We start from the raw sequence: 18420 nt of genomic DNA on the forward strand, positions 1-18420 counted from the left end.
AATAGCGCCCAGTGAAACTTACCATATAACTAAGATCTTTTAGACTAACTTAGTTCAGGGATGGCAGATATAGACTTAAACTATTCAGTGACCTTCTTAACATAGAAGAACAGCCCAGACACCTAGGTTGAGATATTCAGAGGTCATAAAATATAACTCAATGGTTAAAGGACATGATACTCAATCTTTTCTATTCAACTCAGAGGTTAAGGGTATGAATGTTACCAAATGAAACTTACCATATAACTAAAGACCAAATAAATATCCAATAACAGATTCTTAATTATTTAGAACAAAGTCTCAATAAGGCAATATTAGAAATGAAGGGTTAACATTCCAGTTTATTGTGATGTACAAAATGAACAAACTATAGCCAATAGTAACAATACTTAAGAAACAGATAATGCAACACGCTTGATGTGTGGGAGCTCTGGTAAGCAGATCAACTCAAAGTGAGGTTCTTGCTCTTTCCCTTAAATATCCAACCAGAACAGAAACACCTCTAATTCACTTAACAATTGGGACTTTCCATGGAGATACCATTCGCATCTGGAGACCTTTGATCATCAGGGGGTCTTTTCATACTATGACAATGAATCACCTACACCTTTATACTTCTCGCACTGAGACACTTGAGTGATTAGAGACAGTCATCAAATGGTGAAACTCTAACAAAGATAATTGATTAAATCATTAATAACAAAAAGGTGTAAATACACAAAGAGATTACATCCAGGCTGAGGTAAAACTTCCATTGTTTCAGAGACAACATTTCAGGGTGGGGGTCTGACTGTCTTACACTCACTGCCTATCCATTTCTACCTAGACTCAACCCTAGTCTTCAGGGGACACTGATGGCGGGTCCTTACGCACTCTCTACCACTAGTGTGACCAATTGTTATGGCCCGGCTCAGTGACCACAACAAAACAACCAAACGGAGGACGGAGGATCAATGATAAATGTGACATCTATTTACAAAGTAAAGAATAAGTGCGATGGTGGCTCAGACCGAGCTTCCAGCTGGTGGCAGGGAGTGAGAGCGAGAGCAGACTGGCCATCTATCTATTGTAGACAACGGGAATCACGACCGCAGGTGTTCCCAATTCCCAGGCTCCGCCTCACAACCGCCACTGCAGGAGGAAGGGAAACGCACACAGACACAGGCAGCATAGAGCACAGACATGTAGCACAGGCCGTCACAGTAGACATTAATATTTTTAAACCAGGCCTCCCTCGCTCGCTTACAGTTAGTCCAAAACGCGGTTGCGAGTCTTTAACAGGAACTCACAAGCGTGATCACATTACCCCCGTTCTCGCCTCCCTCCACTTATCTGATCTTCTTAGTGCTTTTATATGCTTTTAATGCACTGTATTCAGCACCACAGGTGTGAACTGTCTGTCCAGCTGAGACTAAGCTGGGTCTGTGGCCCCTTCTTCATGGATCTCAACACCAACAGCATCATCAGCTGGTGGAGCGATTGGTTGATTAGCTGGTGGAGCAGCTGGTGGATCAGCTGGTGGAGCAGCTGGTGGATCAGCTGGTGGAGCAGCTGGTGGATCAGCTGGTGGAGCAGCTGGTGGAGTGATTGGTTGATTAGCTGGTGGAGCAGCTGGTGGATCAGCTGGTGGAGCAGCTGGTGGATCAGCTGGTGGAGCAGCTGGTGGATCAGCTGGTGGAGCGATTGGTTGATTAGCTGGTGGAGCAGCTGGTTGATTAGCTGGTGGAGCAGCTGGTGGATCAGCTGGTGGAGCAGCTGGTGGATCAGCTGGTGGATCAGCTGGTGGAGCAGCTGGTGGATCAGCTGGTGGAGCGATTGGTTGATTAGCTGGTGGAGCAGCTGGTGGATCAGCTGGTGGATCAGCTGGTGGAGCAGCTGGTGGATCAGCTGGTGGAGCGATTGGTTGATTAGCTGGTGGAGCAGCTGGTGGATCAGCTGGTGGATCAGCTGGTGGATCAGCTGGTGGAGCAGCTGGTGGATCAGTCTTAACTGCTGTATAACCAACTAACCAAAACCAACGCTCTGTGAGTTTTCTACGTTTTTTATAGACGATAAAAGCAACTCCAACAGACAGAGCAGTCAGACCAAATCCAAGTCCAATGTATAGATAGTTGCCTCTTCCCTCCTTGTCTCCTCTCCCCCCTTTATCTCCTGCAGAGAGAAGCAGAGTGACTTATCAGCTGTCAGGTATGTATGAGTGAATAACACAACAGAGTCTGGTCTAGGACTGGATATCAATCAAAAATGTTCGATACGGGTACCAATATCGATACCTTCATTTCGATACCGGCTCCTGAACAATACTTTTTTCGATACAAATTTTACAATATCAGTCCTAAAAAAAATGAAAATTATATTACACATTAAGGTACAAATCTTGAGTTGTATTTTTCTATTTCAACCAGCAGCTTTTCTAAGACTCATATTACTTTAAACCACTTTCATACATCATTTTTGAAGTTGACACATTAAGGTTTTTAAATGGGCTAAAGGTTTCTCATTTGTTGAGGAAAAATGCTAAAAGTGTTACAACTGTCCCTGGTCTCCCCTAAACATGGCTGTCAGATAGGCCTATATTAAAGGGACTGTACGTGGTGGCCGCCGGCCGTTTTGGGATTCTCCAGAACACACAGAGATGTCCGGTCCGCCCCTGTGTACAGCTACACTTGCGCTTCCGCATTTTGCGAGCAGATGCAACGCTGCTCCGACGTCTGTTGCCTCTGCACGTCGCGGAGCCGCTCAGAGAGAGGCAGCCTCTCGGGAATTACGCCAAACGCAACAAAATACCGGAGCAAAGCGCCAGTAGATTTAATCACATGAAAACCGGACGTTTTCATGAATTTATATTTTTTTTAAAGAGGAAATAAGCAGGGTCTCTCCAGTGGCTATTGTACATTTTTGCCTTCATTAAAAAGCTCCAGACTAATTGTGATTCCATGAGTTGTGACTTGTTACGAATGACAACGGAGGCTCTCTGTCTTCACCTGGAGTCTCACGGCTGAAAACCAACCTAGTAACATCAGTAGTTACTCGGTCGCCGCCTCGGTGTCCCAGCTCTCGTCTCTGCACACTGCAACACCGTAACCCGTAATCTTTTGTTCATGACGGTTAAGACTACACAAACACACACGCCGTACCATCGTATATGTTATGTAACGTTATCCACCGCTCCAACCCCGGACGTCCCGGACAGGATGTAAAAAGGGGACATGTACGGGCAAAATGGAGCGTTCATCCTGCATGCTGCGACCACGTAATCTTTCAGACGATCACGGGCAGCATTATCAGATCTTGATCACATGATTAACCTCTGGGCACTGAAAGACGAGGCCTGTTTTGATACTCGGTACTACCAAAGCATTCCGGTCGGTGCCACAAAAGAACCGAAGTTCGGTACCCAGCCCTAGTCTGGACTCTGGGACTCACCTGACTGGACCTCCAGGCGGACGATGCTGATGAGCTCAGTCTTTAAAGTGGCTCTCTTCTTCCTGCCGCTTGTTTCTGTTCGGACAACTCTGCACTGGTATGTCCCCGAGTCGTCTCCGGTCACCTTCTTCAGGATCATGGACACGTCTCCGTCCTTCATCTCTCTGTCCTTCAGCTCCACCCGGTTCTGATACGATGGATGCTGGTTGTCTGGATCAGACCTCCCGTCCCGGTACACAAAGATATATTCTGGTTCCAGTTCAGCTCTGGTCCACTCTACACCTGTGATCTCAGTGTTGCTGGGAGCTCGACATGGCAGAGAGACAGACTGTCCAGTTTCAGCTGGGATGTTCACTGGGAATGAAACAGAGAAACATACACCTGAGAATCAGGAGCAGTGATGTCACAGTGTTCCCCATCCACAGTCTCGCAGCAGTTTGAGAGGCTGACTGGCAGAGATGAGAGCTGGTGAAACGCTAGCATGGTTATTAAAACACCATCTCTGATCTCTGCACGGCCGCACGCTAATTGCTCAGCTGCAGCGCTATATCGTGACCGGTCGGTCGCGCCATTGTCTCCTGAAATCCTGTGGGAAACACTGGATGTCATGTGACCATCTCTCAGGTGTAAAACTCACCTGAGTCTTGAACAATCAGGTTGATGCTGTTGATGAGTTCAGGTTTTCCTCCTTTATTTCCAACATGACACTCGTATGTTCCAGTATCGTTGGTGTTGACGTTCTTCAGAATCACAGAAACGTCTCCGTCCTTCATCTCTGGATCTTTCAGCTCCACTCGACCACGATGAGATGGAAGCTGGGAGTCTGGATGAAACTGACCGTCCTTGTAGAGGAAGATGTTACCCTCTAATTTCAGATCATTTCTGGTCCATCGTACCAGTACGTCTTCAACTTCTCCTGAACTACGACAAGGTAGAGTGGCGTCTTCTCCTGGTTTCACTATTAACTCTTGAGAGACTGAAACACAACAACAAATATAGAGACAAAGTTAGTCAGTTGTTTATAAAACGTTTTTGTTTTGATAGTTCATATTAAAACAGCTCCACAGTTTAAAGACTTAAGTATATTTGAAAACAGTGTTAAACAGATGTATGCCTTAACATCACCAGTTCATATTGAAGGCAGTTTTTACCTCGATATGTAGAGAGCTGGCTCGGTTTGTTTTTGAAGGCAGAACGGAGTCAGCAGCTGGAGGCAGGAAGTGGGCAGACAGAGCAAGTGGAGCAAGAGCAAGTGGAGCAAGAAGAAGACAGAAGATCAATACAAGGAAAAACAGAGTCATGGAAGTGTAGCCAACATCATATCTGGCCCTCTGAGTTGTGTTTCTCACAGTCTGTCCTAGGTGGGGTTCGATCCCACGACCTCCCGCACCGGAGGCGACGATGCTAACCTCTTCGCCAAGAGTTTGACAACCACTTGGCGGGTTGGTTAGCACGTCCTTTATAGGTGGAGTGAGTGCACATCCGTTACAGAAGCAGAATTAGTTAGTTAGTTAGTTAGTTAGTTAGTTAGTTAGTGTGAAGGAAGGCAGGCAACATGTGAGGAAGGAGGGCAGGGCAAAGGCAGCACAAGCAACGTTTACATCTGCACTTTTTCTACCATCTGATTATAGTCGATCTGATCAGAAAAGTCCAACTTCTCCGTTACATGGATGTGAAATAAACTGATCCAATTAAACCGTGCTACGTGTTTGGGGTTTCCCCCAGAAAACTTGTTAAAGACCGGTGGTAGGGCGGGCCACCAGTGCCCATGTTTTTTTGTGACAGGGGCCTGACCCTGACCACTGACTGATGGCAGGGCCCTGGAGATAACAGATTCATTAATGAAGTAGTAGAATTTAGAAAGTGTGATTCCATAAGGCTTTGGGATCAATTTTAAAAGTTGACGGGACATTTGAAAAACATATTTAAACACCAGCTATAGCAGAGTCTTAGGGCGCATTCACACTGTCCTCCTTTGGTCCGCTTTAAACGGACCAGAGTTCGTTTGCTCGGATAGTCCGGTTCGTTTGGGCAGGTGTGAAAGCTCATACGAACTCTGGTGCGGATCAAACAAACGAACTCTGGTCCGCTTGAAAACGGGGGTCTCGGTCCGTTTGCAAGTGAACCCTGGTTCGGTTCGTATGCAGTGTGAAAGCTCAGCGGACTAAACACCATAGGCGGCCTTACCTATGTTTCAACCGTTATCATACACACACACAGGCCTACATCCACCACACACACGAACAGCTCTGTCCACCGTGCGGTCACACACTCGACCCCTGATCCGCTCTACAACCACTGATGCGCGTATCATGCCACACCGCGACTGTAGCCTACTAATCGCTCCTAATTAACAATAACGGCAGGAAATATCAATAACAACGTAGGCTATTACCTTTGAAAACGGCCCGCAAACTATCAATAGACCCTCGTTTTCCTTCTCCCAGTATTATTCCTTTTCTCTTAGCGTTTCTAATGTCCTTTTGTTTTTCCTGCTTTCCTCCTGACGTGCGCCCATTTGCGTAACCTGATGATTGACGTCTGTCAATCACTTTCCTCCTCTTTCCTTTTTTTCCTCGGGTTAAAATGCCTCCAAACAGGCGATCTATGATCTACGTCCTAACTTAACAGAGAAATAAAACACAGCGAGAGCACAACTAAAATGTGATATTATTAGCAGCTTATTTACAGATTTTACTAATGGAGGAGACAGCTGTCTGTCTGCTGCTCCAGCACCGCAGCACCGACAGGATCAGCGCCTGTAGACGTCTGTCTGTCCGCATGTCTCGTCCTTTCCTTGTCCGTGGTGCTGAAATAACGCGGAGCACTTTGCTCTCATTACTTTTGTTGCCAATTTAAATTCAGAATATTGTTAAAGCCTGTAGTTTGTCTGAAAATGTACATAATGATTTTGCTTTTTGATGAAAGTCCTCGTTTTTTCTGCTAAGTCCTGGTTTCTTGCCCTGATAGTGATTTTAACACTCAATGTGTTGTGCGTACCTGGGATGCATGGATAGTGCGTTTACTGCGTCCTTTCAGGGTTTAAAGCATCAGCGACACATGGGCACATGGCTGGAAAATCATTTGATGTTTAACAGGGTAGGGCCTCATATGAAATATTGAAACGGGCCCCCAGCTGTCTAAGGCCGCCACTGCTAAACACATACGTAATGCATAGGTTATTTTATTGTTAGGTTACATATCTTGTCCGCCGTCTGTGTAGCAACAACGCCAACAACTCGACATCTCTCATCAGTCTCCGTCTTTTCCTCTGGTACCGTTTCTCCGTCCTCAGTGCAGTAGTAAGAGCGAAATGCGCTCTGCTTCGCTGCCTTACATGGTGGTCGTACAGCACGGCTTGCTGAGCCAAGTGCAATTGGTACATAAAAAAAAGAAACAACATCCCCCAAACAGCCAACTTCACATGCTGCTCCATGTTTACTGTTACCCAGCAGGTCTGTCAGTCGCGAGCGGAGTGACGTCGACTTTTGACGCTCAGAAAGTTTGGTGCGCTTGGGGCGCAAGTTTGGTGCGGTTCAGAAGTTGCAGTGTGAACGCGGAACCGAACCAAGTGATAATGCAACAATGTTGCAACTTTCAGCCCCCCAAGCGAACTCGAGTCCACTTGGTTAGGTGTGAAAGCAACCTTACAGAAAGGCACTCTTGAAATGCTGTTCAATTAACCACAAAAAATAATAAATATAAAAAAATATTTAAATAAATAACATCAACTGTCTGCATTAAAAACTAAAAACACAACTGCCTGTGTCTCCATAATAATAATAATAATAATCTTATGGACTCGAAAAATGGTCCACTCTCATACACACTTAACATACAAGACAAAACAAAGCAAACAAACAAATAAAATACAGTAATTTGTCACTCTTATAGTTTAAAGCAGAAGTAAGCGATCCGGTCGTTTTGGCTAATGCTGCGTTCCAGGCAGGCTTTTGAAACCGTAAATTACAGCTTCAAGTCACAACTTACGACTTTGTAGCGTTCCAGGCAACCCACTCGTGTTTCTCCGACCTGTTTTACCGGTGAAAGTCACTATAACGGCCACTCGTAACTTCTGACCCGTGAACTCGTACCAGATCGAACTGGTACCACTTCACAGGTCGGAAAAACACGAGTTACGAGTTTCCTTGAACGCACCATAACGTCTTGTCTGCCGATGGAGTTAGCAGCCCCCGCCCTCGTCATGGATCTATTGGTCCTCGTCCCTACGTCACCACATTCAGGCGCATCCCTTGGCTGCACACACAGAGAGGACTGCCCCTTTATGCCGTTCTCTCTCCTCATTGGATAAAGGTTGTAGGATACAAGGAAAGTTTTCTCCTCGGCTCAGAGCAGAGCAGAGTGACTGACAGACCCGTGTTTCAGACCAAACACTCTATGTAAGTGATTGCTGTCGGAAGATACAACTATTTAAGACTTAGATTAACACAAAAATATCGCTTACTTCTGCTTTAAAAGAAACAGTGCAGACTATTGTGCCTGTGCTTACGAAGCCTGGATGTGAACCAATATCCCAATCCCATCCCATTAATAATGCTGTTAGCCTATCAGATAACTCCAAACGACACATGAAATTGATCATCAGCTTACCGGACATGTTACATTACAAGATACAAATAACTGGCTGGCACTGTGCCATCTAGGAACATGTAGCCTAACAACAACCTCACAGCATCATGATAAGCCACTTTTAGCCTCTGAATACTTTTCCTTCTGTAGGAAGACCAGAGATGAGCTGTATATAGGGGGGTGACATAGCCCTGAACAGTGCACTTTTAACATCAACAGAACATACAGAAAATGTCCTTAACAGCATATTGGCCTGTGCATATATTTTACAGCATTGAGGACAGATGTCACTGTCATCCATGAGATCATCAGAGATGGCCAAGACCAGGGCCAGCTCTAGCCATTTTGGTGCCCTAGGCGAGATTACTCTCAGGCGCCCCCCCAACAATGATCATAATGATCATAACGATAACATAGCAGTGTATCTCTATGTCCCCTCTGACCCTGAGATACACAACTTGCACAACAATCAGTAAAATTGCACTGAGTAAATCCTGGGTGAAGACATGAAAAAATGTGTCTCTTCACAATCATGAGAACAAACTGTTGTGGTGCTTACGAAAGTCTGGGCTTCACAAAAGCAGTGGAATATACTGTATGATATAAGGCGATAAGTGTAGGAAAAAAATTGTGAAATTGCTTTTTGAGCATAAATGTTAGGCCTAACTGTCATTCTCACCAAATGTCTCAAATGTGGGATAACAGAAGCAAAATATTGACTTCATTGACTTCAACTTCATGAGATGTGTGTAGCCCTAAATGAGAAATTTTCTCCAAATATCAACTAAGTAGACAAAAAACACACAAAATGTACAATATTTAGCCTATATAATGTACCCTATATGTGTTGTCACTGTGGTACTGTTTGAGAGGTAAAAAAAAAACTAGTTTGAGAGCTCAGCAGGTCTGTATACAGAGCTGGAGCTGATCTGGAGCTGTGGCCCACTGGCCCTGCTGTCTGAGCAGGCTGAAGTCTCAACTCTCACTTCTTTTTTCATCATCATCCTCATCAAATTAGTCAGAACTTTAAACCTCATCCTCTCCCTCTCTCTCTCTCTCTCTCTCTCTCTCTCTCTCTGAACGACTCTGCTGTTTCGAAGCGCTTCACAGTTGTTGTTTTGATTGACAGGTCGTCAAGGGCGTGCGGCCGTGCGTATTTGAAAGAGGAGAGTCTCCCAATCACAGTAGTTGAACCGCATTTCTACTGCGTAAATGACCGAAATATGAAAAAAAACATATCGAGACGGTCGCGCAAACACGCCGGCATTTGTGCCACACATCTAATTAAAATGTGGCGTTTCTAACAAGAAAACGGCTGGAGAGCATATTCCTGCTGCAGACAGGTATCTGCTGTGTGTGTGACTACACAATTTAGGAACATGTTTGTCATTGTTTATTTATTTGTTTTGGGGTTTTTTTCTACACAGAAAACACTAAGTGAGGGGTATGGAGGACTGAAAGTGCCACAATGAAATATATAAATACACCATTAAATAATTACTTAAATGTGTAATTAATTAATTAAATGTAGAATTAAATACATAAATAATTTATTAAATGTGTCATTAATTAATTCAAATTGGTATTAAATACATAAATAATTTATTAAATGTGTCATTAATTCATTAAATACCAATTCATTTCATGTAAAACATATATTTAATTATTTCACTATTTAATTAATTATTTCATGGTACTGTGTTGCAGGAAAGTGCCACAATGAAATATATAAATACACCATTAAATAATTACTTAAATGTGTAATTAATTAATTAAATGTAGAATTAAATACATAAATAATTCATTAAATGTGTCATTAATTAATTAAAATTGGTATTAAATACATAAATAATTTATTAAATGTGTCATTAATTCATTAAATACCAATTCATTTCATGTAAAACATATATTTAATTATTTCACTATTTAATTAATTATTTCATGGTACTGTGTTGCAGGAAAGTGCCACAATGAAATAAATAAATACACCATTAAATAATTATTTAAATGCGTCATTAATTAATTAAATGTAGAATTAAATACATAAATAATTTATTAAATGTGTCATTAATTCATTAAATACCAATTCATTTCATGTAAAACATATATGTGACCCGTTCCATCAAAATGAGTCGGAAGTCGCAACGTTCTATTTTTAGATAATCAGCTGATAACGTGGAAAACCCATAGAAAAAAAAAAAAAATTTACCCTAATTTCAAAGCAGTGACATTCAAAAACAATCTCCCAAAGTTTCACAGTCCAGATAATTGAGAAAAGGCACGAAAATGATGATTAAAGTTGACCTGCAACTTAAACCCTCTGAAGATGAGCGCTGCTTCGGTGCAAAACATGAAATATCTTCTGAACCGTTCATGATAGAGACGAGCTGTAAACTGCATCTGAATCGCGGGATTCTCCGCTTTCCGACGGTCATTGAATGTTGCCTCTATGACGAGAAGGGACGGGTACAGAAACAGATGCTAAACCGAGTAGCATCAACGCTAACAGAGCGTAGCATCGATGCTAAACCGAACGTAGCATCAATGCTAAACCGAACGTAGCATCAATGCTAAACCGAACGTACACGCTTGCACATGTTTTACAAAATGTCAACAAAACATGACAACTTCTGAACCGTTTATGATAGAAACGAGCTGTAAAAAGCATCTGAATTGTGAGATTCCCTGCTTTCCGAGGGTCATTGAATGTTGCATCTATGACAACAAGGGACCGTATAGGGTGCGTGTAATCACGTGGTACAGGAACAGATGCCAGATTCACTGGCAAAAACTTTAACTGCTATTTTCTCAGGTTTTAGAACGGAATAAGAGAGTGAAAGATCGTAATTCAAATGGCAACATCTCGAAAACCATCAAATATATGACTTTGACTAGGGTATCATTTTAAAGCTTATTTTCTAATCTTTCCATTGATACCAAAATCTCAACTTTGAAATTTGGGTCACTGTGACTCATTTTGATGGATCGGGTCACATATTTAATTATTTCACTATTTAATTAATTATTTCATGGTCCTGTGGTGGTTGCAGTGCACCATGAAATGTCAATCTGTCAAACTCACCCATCAATCAGTGGGCGGGGCTAACGCTGATCTAGCCTAATCCATTGCTTTGGTCTGAAGTAGAGTGCCTATAGAGAGAGAGTGGCGCCACCTCCGTTCACTGCAATGGTTCAGTTTTTTCACAGCAATGGCGGCGCATGGAGCCCCTCAAAAGTTCCCGGAAGTTAGCATAAGCTAACCGCCGCTCAATGTATTCCAATGGAGCAGCTGGACGGAGCAGCACTTGTTCAAGGTAAAATGTTTAAAAAATGGCATTTTCATATCAGTAGTGCATCTGAATTAAATCGACATGAGTAATTAATTATGTTGGCGGATTATCCCCGTCTAGATTTGAATATTTAGAGAATATTAACAGATAAAAGTTTAGGCTAGCACTCTGGCTAACGATAGCAACACATGCAACAGGCTGCTAAATGTAAATCTGTTCTCTAAATATAACTTAATCCAACGCTGTCAATTGTCAGACTAGTAGCGAGGTTAATGTATAGGGAGTGTGATTGCAGTTAAACATAAAATTAATATCATTGAGGCTGCGGAAAGATGGGTGAAGTTTATGATATGAGGACATTCTGGACTGCTGTCTCAAACATGGGAAAATGTTCTGATTTGCTAATTTATTTGTTAAACCACTGACTGATTAAAATACACATCTAGCCATGGCATGTTCTCAAGTAATCATACTAAACATTATATAAACTATTGGTCATATTATTTAATACACCTGTGCAACATCATGCAGTGCAGTATACCAGCTGTGCCATAAATTCTGCTTTCATAAATTTTATACATGTTCAGTTTTTGTTGACATCAGAAAAGTAGTGTTCATTGTACTTTATGTTATTTGTTGAGATCATTGTGTGTTGGACTGCATTATCTCAACAATTGTTGCTCATATTTTGCCTTCAAGTATTTTAATGGAGAGGAACACTGTTGAATGTAATGCACCCCAGCACAGCAGCATCCACTATGACTCCTGTAAATAAACAGCAACTAGTGACTAGTGATCACCTTTTTGACTATGTCAGCTATAACTAGAAATATATATTTTTATAAATGAAGAATATATGGGCCAGAGCAATATATAGTTAATCAATAATCATAGACATTGATGCTGTACATCAGGAGAACTGAAGAGTAAGGACCAATGATCTTATAGCTCAGGAGTGATGATGACAAGGATGTAACATGTCTCTTATGTGTTAACTGTTTCACCAGATGTGGGACAACAGCCATGAAGAAGAAATGCCTGCCTGGTGTTGCTGGATGTGTCACCTATGTTTTATTCAACCCCAAAGGATTTCCACATGGCCTGCTTAGGGCTACCCATGTCGGTGGTGACATTTATTACATGTAGCCCAATGGATTCTGCCCTCTGTTGTCGTTGCTACTGTTTTAGGAGCTGTGCTTCTGTGATTCTTCTTGCATTGTTTTTTCCTGTTCTGCTCTGTTAATTAAAAAAAATATTAAACTTCCCAGTGGCGTGGTATTTGAAAGTGTGTGAAAGAGCAAATTGTTTGAATATGATTACCTCACATATTTTTTTGTTGTTGAAATCTAGGTGTTTAAATTGACTTCTGACTTTAGCCAGCCATGCTTTTCTCCTGTCCCTGTGTTTGGGGAAGCCATACATGTGCAGGCCTTTCTCCAAGCGACTGGAGCATCCCCGTGCAGCACAGCATACCATGGTGAAGACTATATTCAAGGACAACACAGCGGAAAGGACGCAAACAGCTTGACATGCTGATCTGTTTGACTTCTGTAGATCTGTTTTTAAGGAATTTATTGTGATATTAAGTGCACTGGGTAAAACATGACTCTGTGTTTTATTATGCATCACTGAGTACTCTTGGTCACTTCCGCTGTTTTGCCGAGTCTCCTCCCGTTCGTGCATGTGAAGCCTTTGATAATCAATCAGTGGATCGATGGATTACCATACACGTGTTAAAATGTGTGTATTGTCTGTAGTCATATCTGTCTTAAACAAGAGATTAACTTTACTGTTTACGGGGTGCGTTTGTGTCGCGGAGCCGCGGTGCCAGCTGCACCAAGACGAGAGGAGAGCTGTGACACCGGGTCAGAGGCTCTGATCAGCAGTCATTTATCTAACATCACTATTAGTCCGAAGCTGTTTAATGACGGTAAAAATTAAACACAAGGTAAATATCCTGCAGTTTCTCTTTTCTGTGCTGCGCTGATCAGAGCTGCGTCCCTAGCAACGGTCTGTTATACTTGACGACCGCAGAACGCAGCGCTGGACCAATCAGAGAGCAGCATTCAATAGAGCCGTGTAATAAGAATAGTTAACAAATAGTGATAGAATTACGTGTATTTACAATGAATTCAAATCAAATTTTAGCATTTGCATGGATTTCCTATTTGAACACATCATTATGCAGTTGTGAGTCCAGACATGTTGTCAGTGACCTGTCAGTTTGCCTCATTCAAGTCTGAAAGTTTGATAAAAACAGAGAAAATGCTACGATTTTATTGCTGTTGATGACTGTAGGGGTTAAGTAAACTAAACACAGTTAAAAGTAATTAACACAAGCATATAAATACCGCAAAACAAAGCATTTATTGACCGTTATTTAGCAATTATCGGGGGGTATTGCTTTCAATTGCCCGCCAAGCATTTCCGGGAACTTTCTGAGGCTACATGGACCACGTGATCGGCCAGCATTTTGAACTTCCGTTGTCGCCACTCTCTCTCTATCCACAAGTTTCCGAACGTCATCTATGGTCAAAACTGGCTTCCGGTTTGCCGGTTTGGTGGAATTTTACGTTTACGTTTCCATGGTTTTCAGGCGTTGTCATAGTTGCGGTAAACGCATGGATCTATTAACGCTGGCTTTTAACACAGATGTCAATTTGTGTGATATCCACTGTTAAAAGCTGCTGTGATGATCCATGCGTTTTACAGATTTTCATTGGGGGAAAAAAAAAAAAAAAAATCCATGCATTTACCGCGGCTACTGAAACCATGGAAACGTAAACATAACATTCCAAAACCGGCAAAACAGGCTACGTTTTTGACGTTCGGAAAAAGGTGGATAGGCACTCTAGCTCCGCTCAGCTCCGCTGCACACCCTCCTGCACCTCGCATGCTCTGAATCTAATGTGAATAGCGCCACCCAGTGTTTAGGAGTGTGTTCACCAGCTCTGCGTCAATCCATTTTATCTGGAATCGATATGCCTTGACTTGATGTGCAGGGTAACCAATCAGGTATTAGGAATCCGCCCACTGACTTTGATGGGTGAGTTTGACAGATTGACATTTCATGGTGCACTGCAACCACCACAGGACCATGAAATAATTAATTAAATAGTGAAATAATTAAATATATGTTTTACATGAAATGAATTGGTATTTAATGAATTAATGACACATTTAATAAATTATTTACGTATTTAATTCTACATTTAATTAATTAATGACACATTTAAATAATTATTTAATGGTGTATTTATTTATTTCATTGTGGCACTTTCCTGCAACACAGTACCATGAAATAATTAATTAAATAGTGAAATAATTAAATATATGTTTTACATGAAATGAATTGGTATTTAATGAATTAATGACACATTTAATAAATTATTTATGTATTTAATACCAATTTTAATTAATTAATGACACATTTAATAAATTATTTATGTATTTAATTCTACATTTAATTAATTAATTACACATTTAAGTAATTATTTAATGGTGTATTTATATATTTCATTGTGGCACTTTCAGTCCTCCATAGAGGGGGCGCCAGCGGACATAAATCATTATTATTATCTTTTTTTTTTTCCCATGACTGGCGGCGCCCCTCCAGCAGTTGGCGCTCTAGGCAGGACATTAACCCTGCTGACTCATGCTAACTTAGCGTTAGCTTGGATACACACCGTGTGGTAAGTTAACACCAATGACAGAAAATTAAATACGTATGATGAATTAAAAAGGCAGCGTCGTCTCCCACCCTACAGTGAGTCCTGGTCTTGGTCTCCTGTCCTAACCCTCTGAGGCTCTGTTGATTTGATACGGAGTGAAAGATAAAGTGATCCGCCATGATGAGACAGAGAGAGAGTGACGACAGCTCCCCGCTCCACGGCAACTACAGACACTATGGTTAAAAAAAAACAAAACAAAAACAAAAGACACTGTAACTAACTGCGCGCACACAACTTACCTTGAGACGGCTGACACAGGCGGACCCACAGCAGACACAGGGAGAGCATCAACACTGAGGAGGAATCCATCTTCTCCGTCTCCCTCTCTTTCTCCTACAACTACCTGTTACCAAACTTGAGCTGGCAGACCCTCTGACCGTAGTAGGTGAACCTCCCTCGGAGATAGCTCTGTTTGGCTCGTTGAGGCAACATAAAAATGATCGGGGAACACATCGGAAGAACTGCACTTTTATTTCCAGCAGCACTCTTCAATAAAGGAGAACAGTGTACACAAGTAGCTCGCTGCTGAATGGTCACATGTGTGTGTTCTTCTTCTTCTTCTTTTTGTTTAACGGCGGTTGGCAACCAGCTTACCGGCGCATTACCGCCACCCTCTGAGCTGGAGTGTGAGCAGGAGAGTGTCAGGAAACAAAATATAGTAATAAAGAAAAGAAAGAAGAAAAAAAAAAAAGGAAAAAAAAGGAAAGGACACTCAAATCCTATGTTCCAAACCTGTCTCTTTTAAAAATGACAAGACCTTTCCATATACATTTGATGCCTCACTGAGGATACTCTCTAAGGAGAAGTGTATCTTTTCTTGTCTCACAGACTCTTCCATTTTCTTCCTCTCTTCTTCATATGCTGGACACCAAATTAATACATGTTCCACGGACTCTACCTCCCCACAAAGCTCACAATTTCCTGTTGGATGCTTCCCTATCATGTGTTTTGTTTAATCCTGTGTGCCCTATCCTCAATCGGGTTAAAACTGCCTCTTCCCTCCTACTTCTACTGGCTCTCCTCCCACCACCAACCTGTTTTTGGATGTTATGCAGGTGCCTGCCTGTATCCACAAAATCCCACACCTCCTGCCATGTTGTGCACATATGTTTTTTAATTATACTTTTTGCTTCAGCTTTACTCAATGGCACATCTAATTCCACCACATGGGACTTGAGCGCCTGCTTTGCCAATATATCAGCATCCTCGTTCCCTTCCACTCCCACATGTGCTGGGACCCATACAAAGCTGACCTGTATTTCCTCTTCATCCAGCTCATACATAATACTATAAATGTTACTTAGAATGTCCTGTCTACATGATCTTCCTGATTTAATGCTGGTCAGAGCTGCTACGCTGTCAGATGCGACCACAGTACTCTGATGCCCGTTTTCTTTGACCCACTGCAGACTCATCAAAACAGCTATTAGCTCTGTGGTGTATCACATGTGTGTGTTTCAACCCGGAAATACATTAAAAAAAAAAAAAAAAAAAACTTTATTGACAACAAGAGTATACACAGGACTGAATACATTGCAACAGCATCCTCTATGGTTCACCATCCAAACTCCTCAATAAACTGCAATACATCCAGAACTCAGCCGCACGCCTGCTCACCCACACCCGCTCCGGAGATCACATCACCCCCGTCCTCCGTGACCTGCACTGGCTGCCCATCACTAACCGCATACAGTTCAAAATCATCCTCCTCACACACAAAGCACTTAATAACCCCCCCCCCCCCCCCCACCTCACAGACCTGCTCCATCACCACACCCCCTCCCGCGACCTCCGCTCATCCGAAGGAAACATCCTGTCACTACCCACACGGACCAAGCATCGAACCTGGGGGGACAGAGCCTTCTCCATTGCTGCCCCCTCCCTCTGGAACTCACTCCCCAAACCCATCCGCACCTGCACTCATCTCCCAACTTTCATGACCATGTTAAAAACACACCTTTTTAAATCAGCTTTTAATACATAATTTCTGTGTGTGTTTTATATTGTTTTCTATGTTTTATACTGTCGTTGCTGCTTTTAATTGAATGTCTTGTGTTCTTAACTGCATTTATTGTATGTAAAGTGTCTTTGAGCTTTTGGAAAAGCGCTTATAAATAAAATTTATTATTATTATTACAGTTAGATGAAATAAGTGTATACAACATGAATACACAACCAAACCATTATAAATACGCCAGGGGATGACAGCAAGACAGAAAAAACATAAACTTCAATAAATATTTTGTAAAGCTTACAGAGACCAGACGTTTTAATAGCTTTTTTATTCTCACAATCACAGAGGGAGGAGATATATTGACCAACATATGCAGACAGTTCCAAGAAGTTTGGCTTCTTACCAGAAAATTTAGACTTATGTATATAAAATTTGGATAAAATAATTAACAAATGAATCATATAAAACTGAGAATTTAGTTTTTTATCAGTGTAGCCAAACAAAACATTTTTCCAGCATAAATTAAACTGGGGATAAATATGATCAGTGATAAAGCGTGCCAGTCTGCTCCAAAGTTGTCTGGTGTGTGGGCCAGACCAAAATAAATGAACCAAGGTTTCATTGACAGAGACACAGTGGGTACAGTTCACATCAATGTCCTTCTTAAGCCTTTGTATATAATGATTAGTTGGGTAAAATCTATGAAGCATTTTAAATGAAATCTCTTTGACCTTGTTGGTAAAAAAAACAACTTGTAGACCAACAAATGTAGACCAGTAGGATAAAACCCAGAAATACAATCAAACAGCTTCCCTAACCCTGCTGACGTAGGACGACGTAGAGCGCTGGAATGAGAGAGTTGGCCAAGTGGAAGCGCCTCCTGGTGGCGGAATAATTGCCCAAGTGCCCAAGAACTGACGTCTCTGCATTGTTGGTGAACAAGTTATGAATCATTTAACTTCATTTTATGTACATACACACAAATGTCAGTACAGATTTACAAATCTGATTACACAGATACACATTTGCAAACAATAAAGTAACAACACTTCCATTTTCAAAGGCTTCCCCAGCTGCATGGAACTCAAGAAGATAAGTCAAGTTGAAGCGCAAGACGGCAGAGAACGGGGTCATCCCTATGTTCCCACAGCCCTATGTTCCCTCATTTCTAACTTTTGTTGTCACTGAAAATTAGGCCCTATGTTCCCACAGCCCTTTGGTCCCACCATTGGTTGGGTTTAGGCAATGAAGAAAAGAGTTGGTTAAGTTTAGTAAAAAGACCAGGTAGAGGCTAGGCAGGCCAGATGGGTAGAGAGAGTCCAGAGGGAACATAGGGCTGAGGGAACATAGGCACGCTCCCATTTCACTGACCAATCATTATAAATTCCCCCAAAACGAACAGGAAGGGCTGCATCAGCAAAGAACCAAG

The 18420-nt window shown here is 42.0% G+C and overlaps 2 protein-coding genes across 2 annotated transcripts in view; both read right to left on the reverse strand.

Annotated features, from left to right (window-relative positions):
- The window catches only part of LOC146968329 (uncharacterized), a 139425-nt gene that overhangs the window by 81365 nt on the left and 39640 nt on the right, over positions 1-18420 (reverse strand). The gene's annotated exons all lie outside the window — the stretch shown is intronic.
- LOC146968333 (uncharacterized) lies at positions 1412-15530 on the reverse strand. Its single transcript, XM_085760324.1, has 4 exons — positions 15277-15530; positions 4064-4402; positions 3427-3780; positions 1412-2151 (listed from the first exon to the last, which is right to left on the reverse strand). The coding sequence occupies exons 1-4, from the start codon at positions 15344-15346 to the stop codon at positions 1412-1414; spliced, it is 1503 nt and encodes a 500-aa protein (XP_085616450.1). The 5' UTR covers positions 15347-15530.

This window comes from Trachurus japonicus, chromosome 18, assembly GCF_045865225.1.
Source record: "Trachurus japonicus isolate A0001 chromosome 18, Traja_1.0".
Taxonomy (NCBI): Eukaryota; Metazoa; Chordata; class Actinopteri; order Carangiformes; family Carangidae; genus Trachurus; species Trachurus japonicus.